Here is a 13,591-nt window from a genome sequence, read left to right on the forward strand (position 1 = left end):
TTTCAAATCGCACGTTTTAAAATCGTTATTCTAAATCGCAGTTTTTAAAATTTCAAACCCAAACGAACGTTAATCGTCGATCTAAAATATCTATAAGATTAGAATATGAACACGAATATGCCTAATTTAATTCATCCAAACTGAAAGCAACCCAATAATAATCCCAAGCTACGCTTCGCCAATGTCCTTGTACCCCCCTCCAAATCCCACAGTTCTTCATCAACCGAAAGAAATCTGAATATGAATCATCTCACACGCTTCCTTCTCTTCCTAATCTTTTCTCTATTTCACCCATCAACCCCAGCCCAGGTCTCCCTCTCTGTAACCCCCACCATTCTCGCAAGATCCGGAGACCCGATCCGCATCCAATGGTCCGGTATCGCCTCCCCCTCCGAGCTCGACTGGCTCGGCATCTACTCGCCCCCGGACTCGCCTCACGACCACTTCATCGGCTACACCTTCCTGTCGTCTTCCCCCTCGTGGCGCTCCGGGTCGGGCTCCAGTTCCCTCCCTCTAGTCAACCTCCGATCCAACTACTCCTTCCGGATCTTCCACTGGGCCAAGTCCGAGGTCGACCCGAAACGCCACGACCACGATAACAACCCCCTGCCCGGAACGGCCCACCTGCTCGCCGAATCCGACGTTTTCGGGTTCGGGTCGGGACGTGGGCCGGAGCAGATCCACCTGGCGTTCACGGAGAAAGACGACGAGATGCGGGTCATGTTCGTGACGGAGCGTGGCGATGAGAAGCAGTACGTGAGGTACGGGGACAGAGAGGATCGGCTTGATGGCGTGGCGGAAGCGCGTGTGGGGAGGTACGAGAGGGAGGACATGTGCGAGTCCCCGGCCAACGAGAGCGTTGGGTGGAGAGATCCCGGGTGGATCCATGATGGAGTAATGAGGAAGTTGAAGAAAGGAGTCAGGTATTATTATCAGGTAAATAATTTTGTTGATTGCAAGTTTAAGTTCTGAATTAAACTCTATGATTAATCTTAATTAATAAAGCATACATACATACCCATGCGAGAAACATCTTTTGCACACAATGATGTTGGGTCTACGACAGGTTGGAAGTGACACCGGAGGTTGGAGTGCAATCCAGAGCTTTGTGTCGCGGAATGAGGACTCTGATGAAACAATAGCTTTCTTGTTCGGTGATATGGGAACAGCGACACCATACTCCACGTTTCTCCGTACACAAGATGAAAGCATAGCGACCATGAAATGGATCCTCCGTGACATTGAAGCTCTGGGTGACAAGCCCGCATTTGTCTCACATATCGGAGACATCAGCTATGCAAGAGGATATGCGTGGTTGTGGGATCAATTTTTCACTCAGATTGAACCTGTTGCGTCCAAAGTAGCATACCATGTGTGCATTGGTAATCATGAGTACAACTGGCCTTCACAGCCATGGAGGCCTGACTGGTCTCAGAGGATTTATGGAACAGATGGGGGTGGTGAGTGCGGCGTACCCTACAGCCTTAAGTTCCACATGCCTGGAAATTCTTCGGAACCAACTGGAACCCGAGCCCCTGCTACGAAGAACCTTTACTACTCATTTGATATGGGGGCAGTACATTTTGTGTACATGTCTACCGAGACCAATTTCCTTCCGGGGAGCAGCCAATATAACTTTTTAAAGCATGATTTGGAGTCAGTTGATCGAAACAAGACTCCTTTTGTGGTAGTCCAAGGGCACCGACCCATGTACACTACAAGCCATGAATACAGAGATACCCCATTGAGGGAAAGGATGCTCCAGCACTTGGAACCCTTGTTTGTGAAAAACAATGTGACCCTTGCTTTGTGGGGTCATGTCCATAGATATGAGAGGTTTTGTCCAGTGAATAACTCTACTTGTGGAAGCATGGGCCTGAATGAGGAGAACTGGGAGGCATTTCCTGTCCATGTTGTGATCGGGATGGCAGGACAAGACTGGCAACCCATCTGGGAACCTAGAGCTGACCACCAAAATGATCCAATCTTCCCACAACCAAACCGCTCTTTGTACCGCGGAGGCGAGTTTGGGTATACTAGATTGGTTGCCACAAAGGACAAGCTTACGCTTTCTTATGTAGGGAACCATGATGGGGGGGTGCATGATATGGTGGAGATTCTTGCATCTGGACAAGTTCTCAGTGGCGGTGGGGCTGCTGCTGGTGATGGTGCTTTGGTTCGGTCCACATTCTCACTTTATGTCAAGGGAGCAAGCGTGTTAGTGCTTGGGGCTTTTATAGGCTATGTTCTTGGTTTCGTTTCACGTGCCAGGAAAGAGGCTGCCTTGAGAAATAGCTGGACTCCCGTGAAGGCCGAGGATATCTAAACTCAAGATTGTATTGCAATATGTATCGGTTAGTTCCCAAAATCTATAGTTCTTCTGTATTTCAATGTGTTTGCAATTAGGCCATCGAGCTCCCTATACTAAAACTGCTTGGATGGCCAAGCTAGGAAGCTGGGATAGTTTTGTACGACCTTAAAAAAAATACTTGTTTAACTATTAAGTCATTGTAAATATGCAATTTTCCGTACATATTTATATGATTTGCCACATTGTACAAAGGGGTTCATATAGTTGAAGCTTATATATTTTGTCAGATAACTGCGAAGCTGTATCCTATGTGACGGATGACTTGAATATGATCTTATATTATTACCATTTTGTGCCTTTTTGGGCAACTATCATATTACTACTGCTGAATTCTGCCAGAACTCTATGGAGAAAAGACCTATTTGTTGGACATTTTAAGGAGCAACTCAGGTTGAGGTACTGTGGGGACTCATCTGATATTGATCTTATTGAAACAAATTATGTTAAGCGGACTATTGTTAAGAAACAAGGAATGCTATATACTGCACCTCCATCTCAATGGGCTGATCCAAGACATTCTAGGATAATCCACATAAGCAAACTGATAAATCCTTAATGGATAAGGATCTGTCTGGTACCTTCCAGTCACCAAAAACTCACAGTTATTAATCCTGAAGTGTGTTCAAATAATTGTTTTTATTATTGTAAATTCCATGTACAAGAGAACGATGGATAGAGTTATTTAATGCTTGCTCTGTGGGAAACATCGAGACCCTTTTAGTGATCTGGTTTAGTCACTCTTTGGCAACGAGATGGGATTGGATCTAAACTTTTATGGACTTTACTGCTTATGTATCATCAAGGCTGATTGTACCATATAAATTGTTTCATGCTTATGCAGCAAGCATTTGGGTTTATCAGCATAACAGACTAATTTTTACATATAAAACATTTTATTAGGTATGGATATTTTAGGCTTTTCCTTGCATGTGAAACATTCAATGGTCGAAATCTTAATCAACCAGCATTCATTCGATTCTCTGAAGCCAATATGTTCAATTTCCAAGTCTAGTCTTGGTGAAATAGAATCTGTCAAGATATAATTCACAATATTTTCTGCCCAGAATTTTTCAATAAAAGGCAGGTAGGCAACTAAAAGTCTAGATGCCAAAATAGTAAATGAAAAAGCAAATGACTGAGTTTTTCAAATCAGTATATTAAACCGTCATATTTTGTTAGAGCACGTGATTTTAAGACAGATATCATTTTATATTAAAAATGCATATAAGAATCGAATACTTGAATGACAAATGTCTAGTTTAATATACTGAGTTTGAGAATCACCTGAGAACAGATGCAAGTTTATACTGAAAATGTATGCGAGAATCACGTATTTTAAGGACTAACGTTAAATTAATAGAACGAATTTCTTCCAACCCAATTCGACGAAAAATTTCCAAAAGAATATAAAATGAAAACTTTCCAAAAGAATATAAAAAAGGGGTTAGCGCTGGCAAAGGGGTTGGGCATGAGCATTGTAACATTTTTCTTTGAACGAAGATATTGCTCTCTTTTGTTTTCTGTGGAATTTGTTTCAAATATTTTACTTTTTATTTTTCTGGATTACTAGGAAACAATTTTCAAGTATGGTATTATTAACAACAGGCTGTTCCATAGGCCTCAGCATCATCAGATCATTCAAGCCCTAACTGATGCATACACTTCTACGAAATTTTTGGTCATTCAAACCCCCCTTTCTCCCTCTCCAAACAAAATATCCAAACCTCATATTAAACAGCCACTACATCATAAGGTCAATTGCATTGATTCTTATGGCCAAAGGCAAAAAGAAAAGGACAAAGTATAATACTGTTGGAAAGAAAAAATCTCATATTATTGCATGCATCATGCATGAATGGGGAAGAAAACCAGTTATACCAGTAATGACAGCATCCGACCAAAAGTGGGGAAAACAAATACATGACGACAATTGAAAAATTGAAAAGAATAGTAGGCTGGTAATTGAAGCCTATCAATCGGCTTTCACTTCCCAAGCAAACGGCGTGCACGTTGATTGGCACCTTTCACTCGAGAGTTCAGCTCATCCACATCGTCACCAAGATGATCAAGTGCTTTATTTTGCCTGTAGTCACCACATTGAAGATTATAAGAGAGAGAGAGAGAGAGAGAGAGAGAGAGAGAGAGAGACAGAGAGAAGTATAATTGTATAAAATTGCTAAATATATGAAAGGAAAGATCTTAACAGATCAATCCTCTAGCAACTTTTCTACACTGCCAAAGAATCTGGTATGTCATTGATTGTGCAAAGGAAAAAACATATAATGGACTATTAATGGTACCGAGAGAATTGTCCGGTTGTACCAAGTTCCTGTAATAAGATTAACGAGATTTTCACAGTAAGCAATACCTGAATGCCAAAGACTTAATTTAATCTATGTTATACCACAGCTTTGTTCTTGCATACTAAAGATACAGAATTCTTTTTTCTAATAAGAAAACAGGGAAAACTTCTAACTAAACATTCTTAGGAACACAAAAGTATGGCTAGCTTTGGTGATTAGCATTACAGGCTTTATAAAAACATTGGCCCCTATTGCTTCACTCAAGCAAAAAATGTCATTTCTAAAGGTAGATTGTCAAACAAAGAGGAAAGGTAACTCTGAAAGAAGAACTGAGGTCAGAGAAAGGAGAGGAAAAAAAAATCTGAACAACATTCTAGTTTCAGTTTTAGCTTCCAGAAGCTTCAATATGTAATGACTACAAGCTGGATGGAAATGTGTAATATGTGATCGGAGCAACACTGACCTGTTAAGTTCGCCTCCCATGTCAACCGCCATATTTTTCAAATCACCCAAGAGATTACTTAGATCTGAAAGTGCATCATCTTGCTTTTCCTTCTCGACCTGGTTTTGGTGATACCCATATCAATAAATCCAAAAGCAAATGTTGCTACATTCATATATACCTAATCAAGAATCACAACCACGAACCTCAACTTTCTGCAGGGCATTTGTTGGTTCAGGAGGAGGCGTTCGAGAAGCTGACCGTCCTCTGGGTGCAGGAGCTAAACCCAATTTCACCCTCTGCTCTGAGTGGTTTTCGCTTCTTTTGGATGAATAATCTGTTCAGCCAACACAATAATATAAAACGATTCCAATCACCACGCTCCATGATAATAAGAAGCAGACTAATTGTTTTAGACTAAAACCTGCAGTAATTATAGGCCCTGCAATTTCCCGAGTCTTCTTTGGCTTCCAAGTCTTAGAGAACATACCGCCAAGGTTATTTAAAAGCTTCTCACCCTGATATTAAGAAGGCATTATAAAAAAAGGTGTGAGCCACTTGAAAAGACAAAAAAATAAAGAAAAAAACAATAGCAGCTACAGGAATGGAATAAGCAAAAGGTTACCAGAAGAAGAAAATACAATGAAAGAGAGACATAACCGGGTGGCAATCCGCTTTTAGGTAACCGGCGAGGAATTATTACACTAATTTTGGATAGGAAATTTAAAAACTTGGATCTTAATGATTATCAGATTGCAACTAAAGGTGGCAATGAGATGGCAATGGTCCGTCTGAATTCAGGCTGGTTAACCATCTCTGAAACTGACACCCATTTGTATGGAAACTAAACTGAAATTTCAATTCATAAGTTCATACTGGTCAGGTAGAATAATAAGGTCAATTGGGTCTGAGAACATACCTGTTCCCCTATAGTTGCCACGTGAAACTAAGGTTAAACTAAACTATTTCTAACTTGGCACATAAAGATCTTCATGGCCAGATTTTGAAGACACCTAAGCAGCAAAACTGATAGCGACAAATTTGAGTATACTTGAGCTTTTCATAGTGTGCCATGTGGAACTGAAAGATATTTTTTTTTTTTCGAGTATAAGATTCTATTGAAAGAAAACAGAAAGGCATAGCCCTATAAGTGGACCTGAAAGATTCTAAACCAACATTACAATTCATATGCATTCCTTACAAAGCTTGAACACTTTAATATGCTTACTAGCTTCATTGTTAAGGTTTTTTAAATAGTACCTGTATTCTACTAGCTTTCCTACATAAGAGAATCCAGTGACGTGAAAACTACGACACAATCTACAAAATTCTAGGAATATTCGCACGTATTCACTAGGATCTCCTGCATAAACCAGTGCATTCTGGATAATTTTTTCGTGTTTTCCTATGTAGTTCATCCCTGATTCTATTACAGAAGCCTAAAATGCGGAAAGATTTCACAATTGCTGGGCCCCAGATTATAAAAGTTCTAACAGCCTCAAGAAAGCAGAATCAACCAAGATGAACATGTTATTTGAAATAGCAAAGTCAAGGAGGGGGAGGATGTCAAAAAGGTTCCATTGTATTAATTAGAACATCACAGTCCATTTCCTAGGTTGCACACTTACTCATCCATTTCTCATGAGCAAGAATATAAATGATCATACCCGACTCAAATCCCTCTCCGTATCAGCAGCCATCATGTGGGTCCTTGTAATTTGCTCGCCCTGCTGATGCAACATGACAAGGCTCCTTGTAGCATCCTCTCTGATGTCCTCTGCAATCTTCAGGCAGTTGTTAACCGTCTTTGTTGTCTCCTCAGCCTTGTACATAGCATAATTCTCTAGTTCTTGCACACTCTGGTTCTGTAATCCTCCTGAGCCATGAAAATCATTCTTGTATCTGTCTCTTGCCACTGCAGAACCAGAGTATGAGGCTGACGAAGAAGATGCCTCTCTTCTCCCATCATCATCATCATCATCATCAAAAGGGTTGGTATTGAAATTTGGTGTTACAAGCACAGGTTCTGAAGCAGTTCGTCTCGCAGGCTTAAGAGTTTGCTTTGCATCAGATTCAGTATCTGAATCAAAAGGGTTAGAACTAGAAGAAACTGGAAACCCAGGATCCACTGATTTCTGCTTCGAAACCTTATTTGCAGGTGATTTCAAAAATCCGAACATTTTGGCAAGAAACCGAGATTCCTATATATCAAAACAAATTATGTTGGGTCCAAAGTCTCTAAACCGAAAAAATCTGCTTGATGATTTGATGTTTGCACCTAAAAACATAAAGAATATCGATTAGCAAGAATGGCATGAATCTTTGTGATTATTCAACTATTAACAATGTCATTTAGTAAGAATTGTGTCTTATAATTCATTTTTTTTCAATGTTTCGATTTGTACATCGTCAAAAGAAAATGCAAAAGATCTCTATGGCAAATAGCTTGGTGTGACACCCAGAAAGCGATCACAAATCTTTACTTCAATCATTTTCCTATTTTTTTTCCTATGTGAACATTTTACTAATAAAGAGAGAAATCCCAGGTATACAGGATGCATACAAAGAATTCATAGATTTTGACTCAAATCAAGTCGAAATAAAGAGCTTTAAAACATGAACAGCTATATAATTTAATCTTTTTAAAGACAATATCTAGCAACAGAGGAGATTCAAAGCAACTTGAATCAAGAACTATCTTATGCTAAACAAGTTTCATCAAATTAAAGCCATAGAGCAATCATGAATAGCCACGGGTGTATGAGCAAAGATACAAGTATAGAAATAAACAGCCTATAAGCCAAGACACAAGAAAGGTGAAAATTTACACCTCTGCATCTACAATTAAAAACCTTTTCTGGGTTTGTCTCCGCACACACATAAAGCAAGAGCAGAAACGTATTACAGTGAAGAGGATCTAGATCCCGGAACAGTATCAAATGAAAACAAGACTAAGAGCGAATGAGTTCCAGATGGGTACCTGAAATCAATTTCCCAGAAAATAAAAATTCGAGGAAAATCTTGGTCTTGGCGTCTCGTCAAGAAAAAAGTTTCATACACGAACCAACTTCTTAATGGGTTTGTGTATGAAAACCAATAGGACGGACCCAACAATAGAAATCGTCAATGGGAGAGAAAAAAAAAAATCCTCAAAGATAAATCTCTCTCTCTCTCTCGCGACACTCTTTTTGTGTGAGAAAAAAAAAAATTCAAACAGATGGGAATGGAAGGCGCGGCGGAAAAGCAGAGAACTGTACGGCTTTGCCCCTCTGAAAGTCCTGCTTTGAATTTTCTTGGACAAATTTTAGGACCGTTGGGATGCCTTTAACTTTTTCTAAATTTTGGATTCAGTCTTTCATTATTTTTTTTTCCTTTATTGCATAAAATATAATATGAGGGGTAATGAGGCACGCCGCACACATGCGTGACACAATAATCGAGAACGAATTCCACACGCTTACATTGGTTTCACACGCAAGTCCAAGTGAGCCCAACGGTCCAACTTGAGTTTCCATGATGTACGGTTCAGAATATGGGCTGCCCAAACCTAATTTGAACCTTTGATCAATTTTATGGCACATTAATGAGCTCCTATCCAACACGCTTAGATTGGGCTCACATGTAGGTCCAATTGAGCCCAAAAGTCCAAGTTAGTGTTCATAACTATCGTTTTGAACCGAACAGTATCCCGTTAGTGTAATGTGAAGGGTAAAATTGTCTTTTCACGTATGAATACTCTCTGTAAATGAATTAGTATGTTCGCCAACTCGTTCGGGATCAATTTGTATAAGCTCAAATAGAGCTCAATTCATTTAATATATGAGTCGTTCATGAAAACAAAATTACACTTAATTATTAAACAAGACATTTATATAAACTTGGCTTGATAAGAGCAAAAGTATCTTCACAATCAATATCGTACTCTTAAGTAAATCATATGGTTACAAGTTGAGCATTGTATATGCCAACAGTGCCATAAGAATGAGTCTTAATTTTGAAGACTCACTTACACCCTACAACATACTTTTCTAGATGCAAGTCAACCAAATCCCATATATGATTATTGAATAAAGCATTAAGTTCCTCTTTCATCATAGCTCACCAAATAGAATTAATGGAAGCCTCACGATAGGAGTGAGGCTCATGCAAATCAGATAAGGTATAAGAGCAATGAAAGTCATGTAGATGTAAAGGGAGCTAGAGATCTTACCCAGGTGGAATATTGTTGAAAGTCAAGCACTGGAGAGCTAGCATGATCCTCGGATTAGACAAAATTTGGGGACTCAAGTTGAGCGGTGTCGATTGCTTCAGATGAGTACTGTTGTTTGAGTGAGGAAGAATTGATTAATTAATTATTATTCTAACATTCTTTTTTACGTATGGGTTGAAACTATTCCCTCTTAATAAGTGAGATCGAATATGTAAAATATTTAATTGAACCAAAAGATAAATAACGAAGATAAAATTTAAACTTACATTTGTCCTTATACAAAAACAGAACTATATATTAAATCACTCAAAGAACTGTATTGGAAGGGCATATATATATATATATATATATATATATATATATATATATATAGGCGAGCTATGCATTAGTGCAGAACAACAAAATACAATGTGGGGAAAATAAATAATCTAACAGTTAAAAAGAAAAGGAAAAACAATAAATCTTGTGGTGGTAAAAGCTCTTAGTAAAAGACTATATATAAATTTAGTGGCTGTATATCACATAGCTTCTACGTAGGGAGTAGACTAAATGGGCTTGCTTCATGCCATGCTAAGGTAAAGCCTACTTTGCAAGATGAAACTAAAAAGCCTTCACGGGCCAGGACCATTTTATGCTCGTTGAAGTTTGGCTATTGATTTCTGGAAGCAAGAATATGCTAGCTTCTCTAAACTTCTATAATTAACCTACGCTTTTAAAGGAAATCTACTTTTCAGTTAAAACCCCATCCTCAAGCCAAGCAAGTTAATTTGAATCTTAGTAGGGTCCTCGCAAGTGTTAACCTATTTAATTAATTGATGGAACCCTGTTTTCCCTCGGAAGCAACGCAGTAAACATCTCATTCTAAAGTGGTTAATTTGCCTTAGCTACCTATAAGTGTTAAGAAAACTTTAAAAAAGAGGCCGTTTTCTCTTTTAGACTTTTAACCAGATGCTTTGTTTGTGAAAGTGATTTTGTAGATCCCTTTTAGGAACCCTGGAAAATGTGTTTGCATTGAAAGTGGATGGATTGAAACTGGCCTAACATTCTTCGAAAATATACTTTGTAAAATGCCTTGGAATATGATTCCTTTTTCAGAAGTACTACTGCTTTCAAAGCCTTAGTATATCTTTCTCAATGTCACATGCATTGACACTAATAACTCACCTAGCTATCACCTATACTCCCTAGACCCCAAGTTCGGCAGAGCAACAGACACTACTTTTAAACAGATAAAAAGTGAGATTAGACTCACTTTAATAATTTTGCTTATTTCTCCTTCTTCTCTCTCTCTCTCTCAACACAGACTCACATAGACTACTACCATGTAGTGTATATATATATATATATAAATATATGTAGGCATGGCTCAAAGTTTGGTCCATTTCCACTACAGTCTACAGTGATCAAGATGCCAAAAAAGTAAAATCAAGCAAGAAGTGTGATAGTGAAAGCTAGGAGAGAAACAAAAACAACTGGTAAAATGTAGCAATCAGATAACATTTTAGCAGACAAAAAAACCCTAGCGCCATTGCATTGTATGCACGCCACATGCCATGAACGAGATAGTTCATAGAGGTGCTGTCCGGCCACCAGATCGAGGGCCTCTCACCGAAATCTCTTCATTAATTTTCTTGTGGCCTCAAAAAAAAGGGTTCAAGCGCGTTAGGTTTACCATCATGAAGCACCGCGTCAAACTGTCCTCTCATTGAAGTTTCATTGAAATGAACAAATGTTTTCGATCGAGAGTACAAGCTTATGATGGGATGGAACTGCTTAATCACACAGCTGTTCAAACAAAAGGCGCAAACCCCTTTTGATCAATCAAGTGCTACTTGCCAATAAGCTAGAGCTTATCGATCCCGTGCCTAAAATGGCCATACAACTTTTGACAGGTGGTCCATGTCTAATCTTTTAGCTTGTATACATATTAACAGTATCATAAAGCCACCTAGATCTCTAATTGAATTGATTCAATATTATCTAAACCCAAAGTATTTAAATAGACCTTTAATTATTTCCAGATTTTCTGATTACATTTCCACCCAATTTTTTCCTTTGTAAGAGACTTTTCCCTTTACAGTGGGAACGATCTCGTCTTGTATTGATATAGCGATCACGCACGCTAAACACTCGGTGAGAGATACCTGCAAAACAGAAGGTCGATTAGAGTGGTGTGCCAATGGAGAGACAACATGGCCACTTTCGAGAGAAAAATAAACCAAAGGAAATAGCACTACAAAAAATCCTTAGTTCCCATCATTATTTTTTTGGCTTCGTTTGTTCAAACGACGCAATAATTTAAGTGTGACGTCGTTTATTTAGAAATAACGCTAATATCTCGTATTTTGTTAAAGAAACGACATACAATCCGTAAAAATCACGTCCTTGCTTAGAAGGACCATTGCCTTCATTAATTTTATAAGGCCGCCACCAAAATGGTAAGTAAATTTGGTATGGCAAGGAGTTGAAGTTAAAGGAGCCAATATGAAAAGCAAGGATACTCATGAATTGCTTTTATTCAAGCTTATTTTCTTTTAATGTTAACCCTATGAACAAAAATCTTGGCTTCGATGTTACCAGAGTTCATATACAATAAATCCATGCCTTAAACTTGTAGTAGATCAAAACTATAGGCTTACCTGAACATAATTAAAAGGCCTTTGGTCCGGCCTAACGAGCCCTTTGATTAAAAAAAAAAAAAAAAAAAAAAAAAAAAAAAAAAAAAAAAAGACAGAACAGAATGTAAGAATTAAGTTACAACCCACAGTATTTATATTTTGCAATAAAACATTTCAATATTCATGAATCATGCATATATGGTATGTTAATGTGTTCTTCCTCCACCCACGCTAATGTGTATAGTTGAGATTGTAGCAACCAAAACTTGGTGCAAAATTTTTGGGTGCAAATTAATTAATGATTTTTACATGTCACTTTCATCAAGGGCTTCTCAAAGGGAACACAAAATGGTTGTTCAAGAATCATGGCCTTGACTCCACTAACTGTAATGATGATATTTGAATATTACATTAATAACAGAAAATTTATGATGTTTTCATCAAGGTTCAATGCTTCTGCTTACTGGATCGATCATTCGATCATACGCCCTATGGCCCACTTTTTCTTCATCGTATTACTGTTGTCGTGACTGCAGGTTAGTCTGTGTCGGTCCGAGGATCTCAGCCGTCGATCATAATAACTAAGTAATTATTATTTTTATTCTAATTACTAGAATTATGATTAATGATTATTATTATTATGATTTGAACTATTTCAAATATTTGTCGGCATATCAAACAATCCAGGTGGATGCATATACACAAGTATGCAATTTGCAAAGCATCTCTATATATATATATAATAAGGTAAAAGTTGTGGTTCCTATCGTTTCGTAAAAGCGACGGCAAACCATATATGGGAAACTGAAGGCAATTGCACGGCTTCTTTGTGCGAAAATAGTTTGAGCTCTTATTATAAGGTAAATTAAAGCTTCTGGGCGCCAACCTAATACGAATATTATTATTTAATTTGCATATACTAAGGAATAAAAATTGTAGGCTAGCTGCCTGAAAACATCAAAACAGGTCCGTGGAAAATTGTCGGATATTATTATCGGCGATAATTCTTAAAAAAAGCGAGGAACGAAGGTCAATAAAGAGTACTTAAGTGTTATGAATCGTAACATGGAGATAAGTTACAAGTGATATTAGAGTAGGATTATGTTAAATAATGATAGTTATTTATTTTAGTTAGTCTTTTAATTATTTGTAGTACTATAGTGTAGAAATAATTTAATAGCAGGTTCTTATTATTTTTTGTAGGAGTTTATCTCCAAATTAAAGTATGAGTACGATATCTCCGAGTACGTAGTTTATTTATATTAAGGGTTAAATTAATCTTAGAGTTGAAGTAGTTCATCTCCTATTTTGTATTTCTATTCTATGTCTTTGTAATTCTCTTATTTATTTGCGTAAGTGATTAATAAAAATGAAGTAAAATTAATTACAAACCTGGCATTTGAAAAGGTCTAAGTTCTCTCCTAACCTAAAATTTATCCCGTTGTGAGTTTGTAAAATCATTCACGTAACATGGTCATCATTCAGTTAGGTAATCAACCCTACTATATATCATTCTACCAAATTTCTCTCCTTTCTTCATTAGAATTACTTGAATGTCAGAGTGGCCGGTCTCAGCGGAGCCACCTTCGATGAACCCTCTAAGCTCATTTTTTTTCCTTACAGATCCTCTTTTGACTAACGACATCC

General features: G+C 37.9%; 2 protein-coding genes across 2 annotated transcripts; one reads left to right on the forward strand and one right to left on the reverse strand.

Annotated features, from left to right (window-relative positions):
- The first annotated feature begins 122 nt into the window (after positions 1-122).
- LOC133869248 (probable inactive purple acid phosphatase 2) lies at positions 123-2,574 on the forward strand. Its single transcript, XM_062306204.1, has 2 exons — positions 123-936; positions 1,067-2,574. Exons 1-2 carry the CDS (start codon positions 241-243, stop codon positions 2,324-2,326), a joined length of 1,956 nt encoding a protein of 651 aa, XP_062162188.1. The 5' UTR covers positions 123-240; the 3' UTR covers positions 2,327-2,574.
- Positions 2,575-4,183: 1,609 nt separating this feature from the next.
- Positions 4,184-8,420, reverse strand: LOC133858445 (putative SNAP25 homologous protein SNAP30). Its single transcript, XM_062293914.1, has 6 exons — positions 8,097-8,420; positions 6,784-7,394; positions 5,541-5,634; positions 5,323-5,453; positions 5,138-5,235; positions 4,184-4,454 (listed from the first exon to the last, which is right to left on the reverse strand). The coding sequence occupies exons 2-6, from the start codon at positions 7,294-7,296 to the stop codon at positions 4,355-4,357; spliced, it is 936 nt and encodes a 311-aa protein (XP_062149898.1). The 5' UTR covers positions 7,297-7,394; positions 8,097-8,420; the 3' UTR covers positions 4,184-4,354.
- Positions 8,421-13,591: the final 5,171 nt, after the last annotated feature.

Source organism: Alnus glutinosa, chromosome 1, assembly GCF_958979055.1.
Source record: "Alnus glutinosa chromosome 1, dhAlnGlut1.1, whole genome shotgun sequence".
Lineage (NCBI taxonomy): Eukaryota > Viridiplantae > Streptophyta > Magnoliopsida > Fagales > Betulaceae > Alnus > Alnus glutinosa.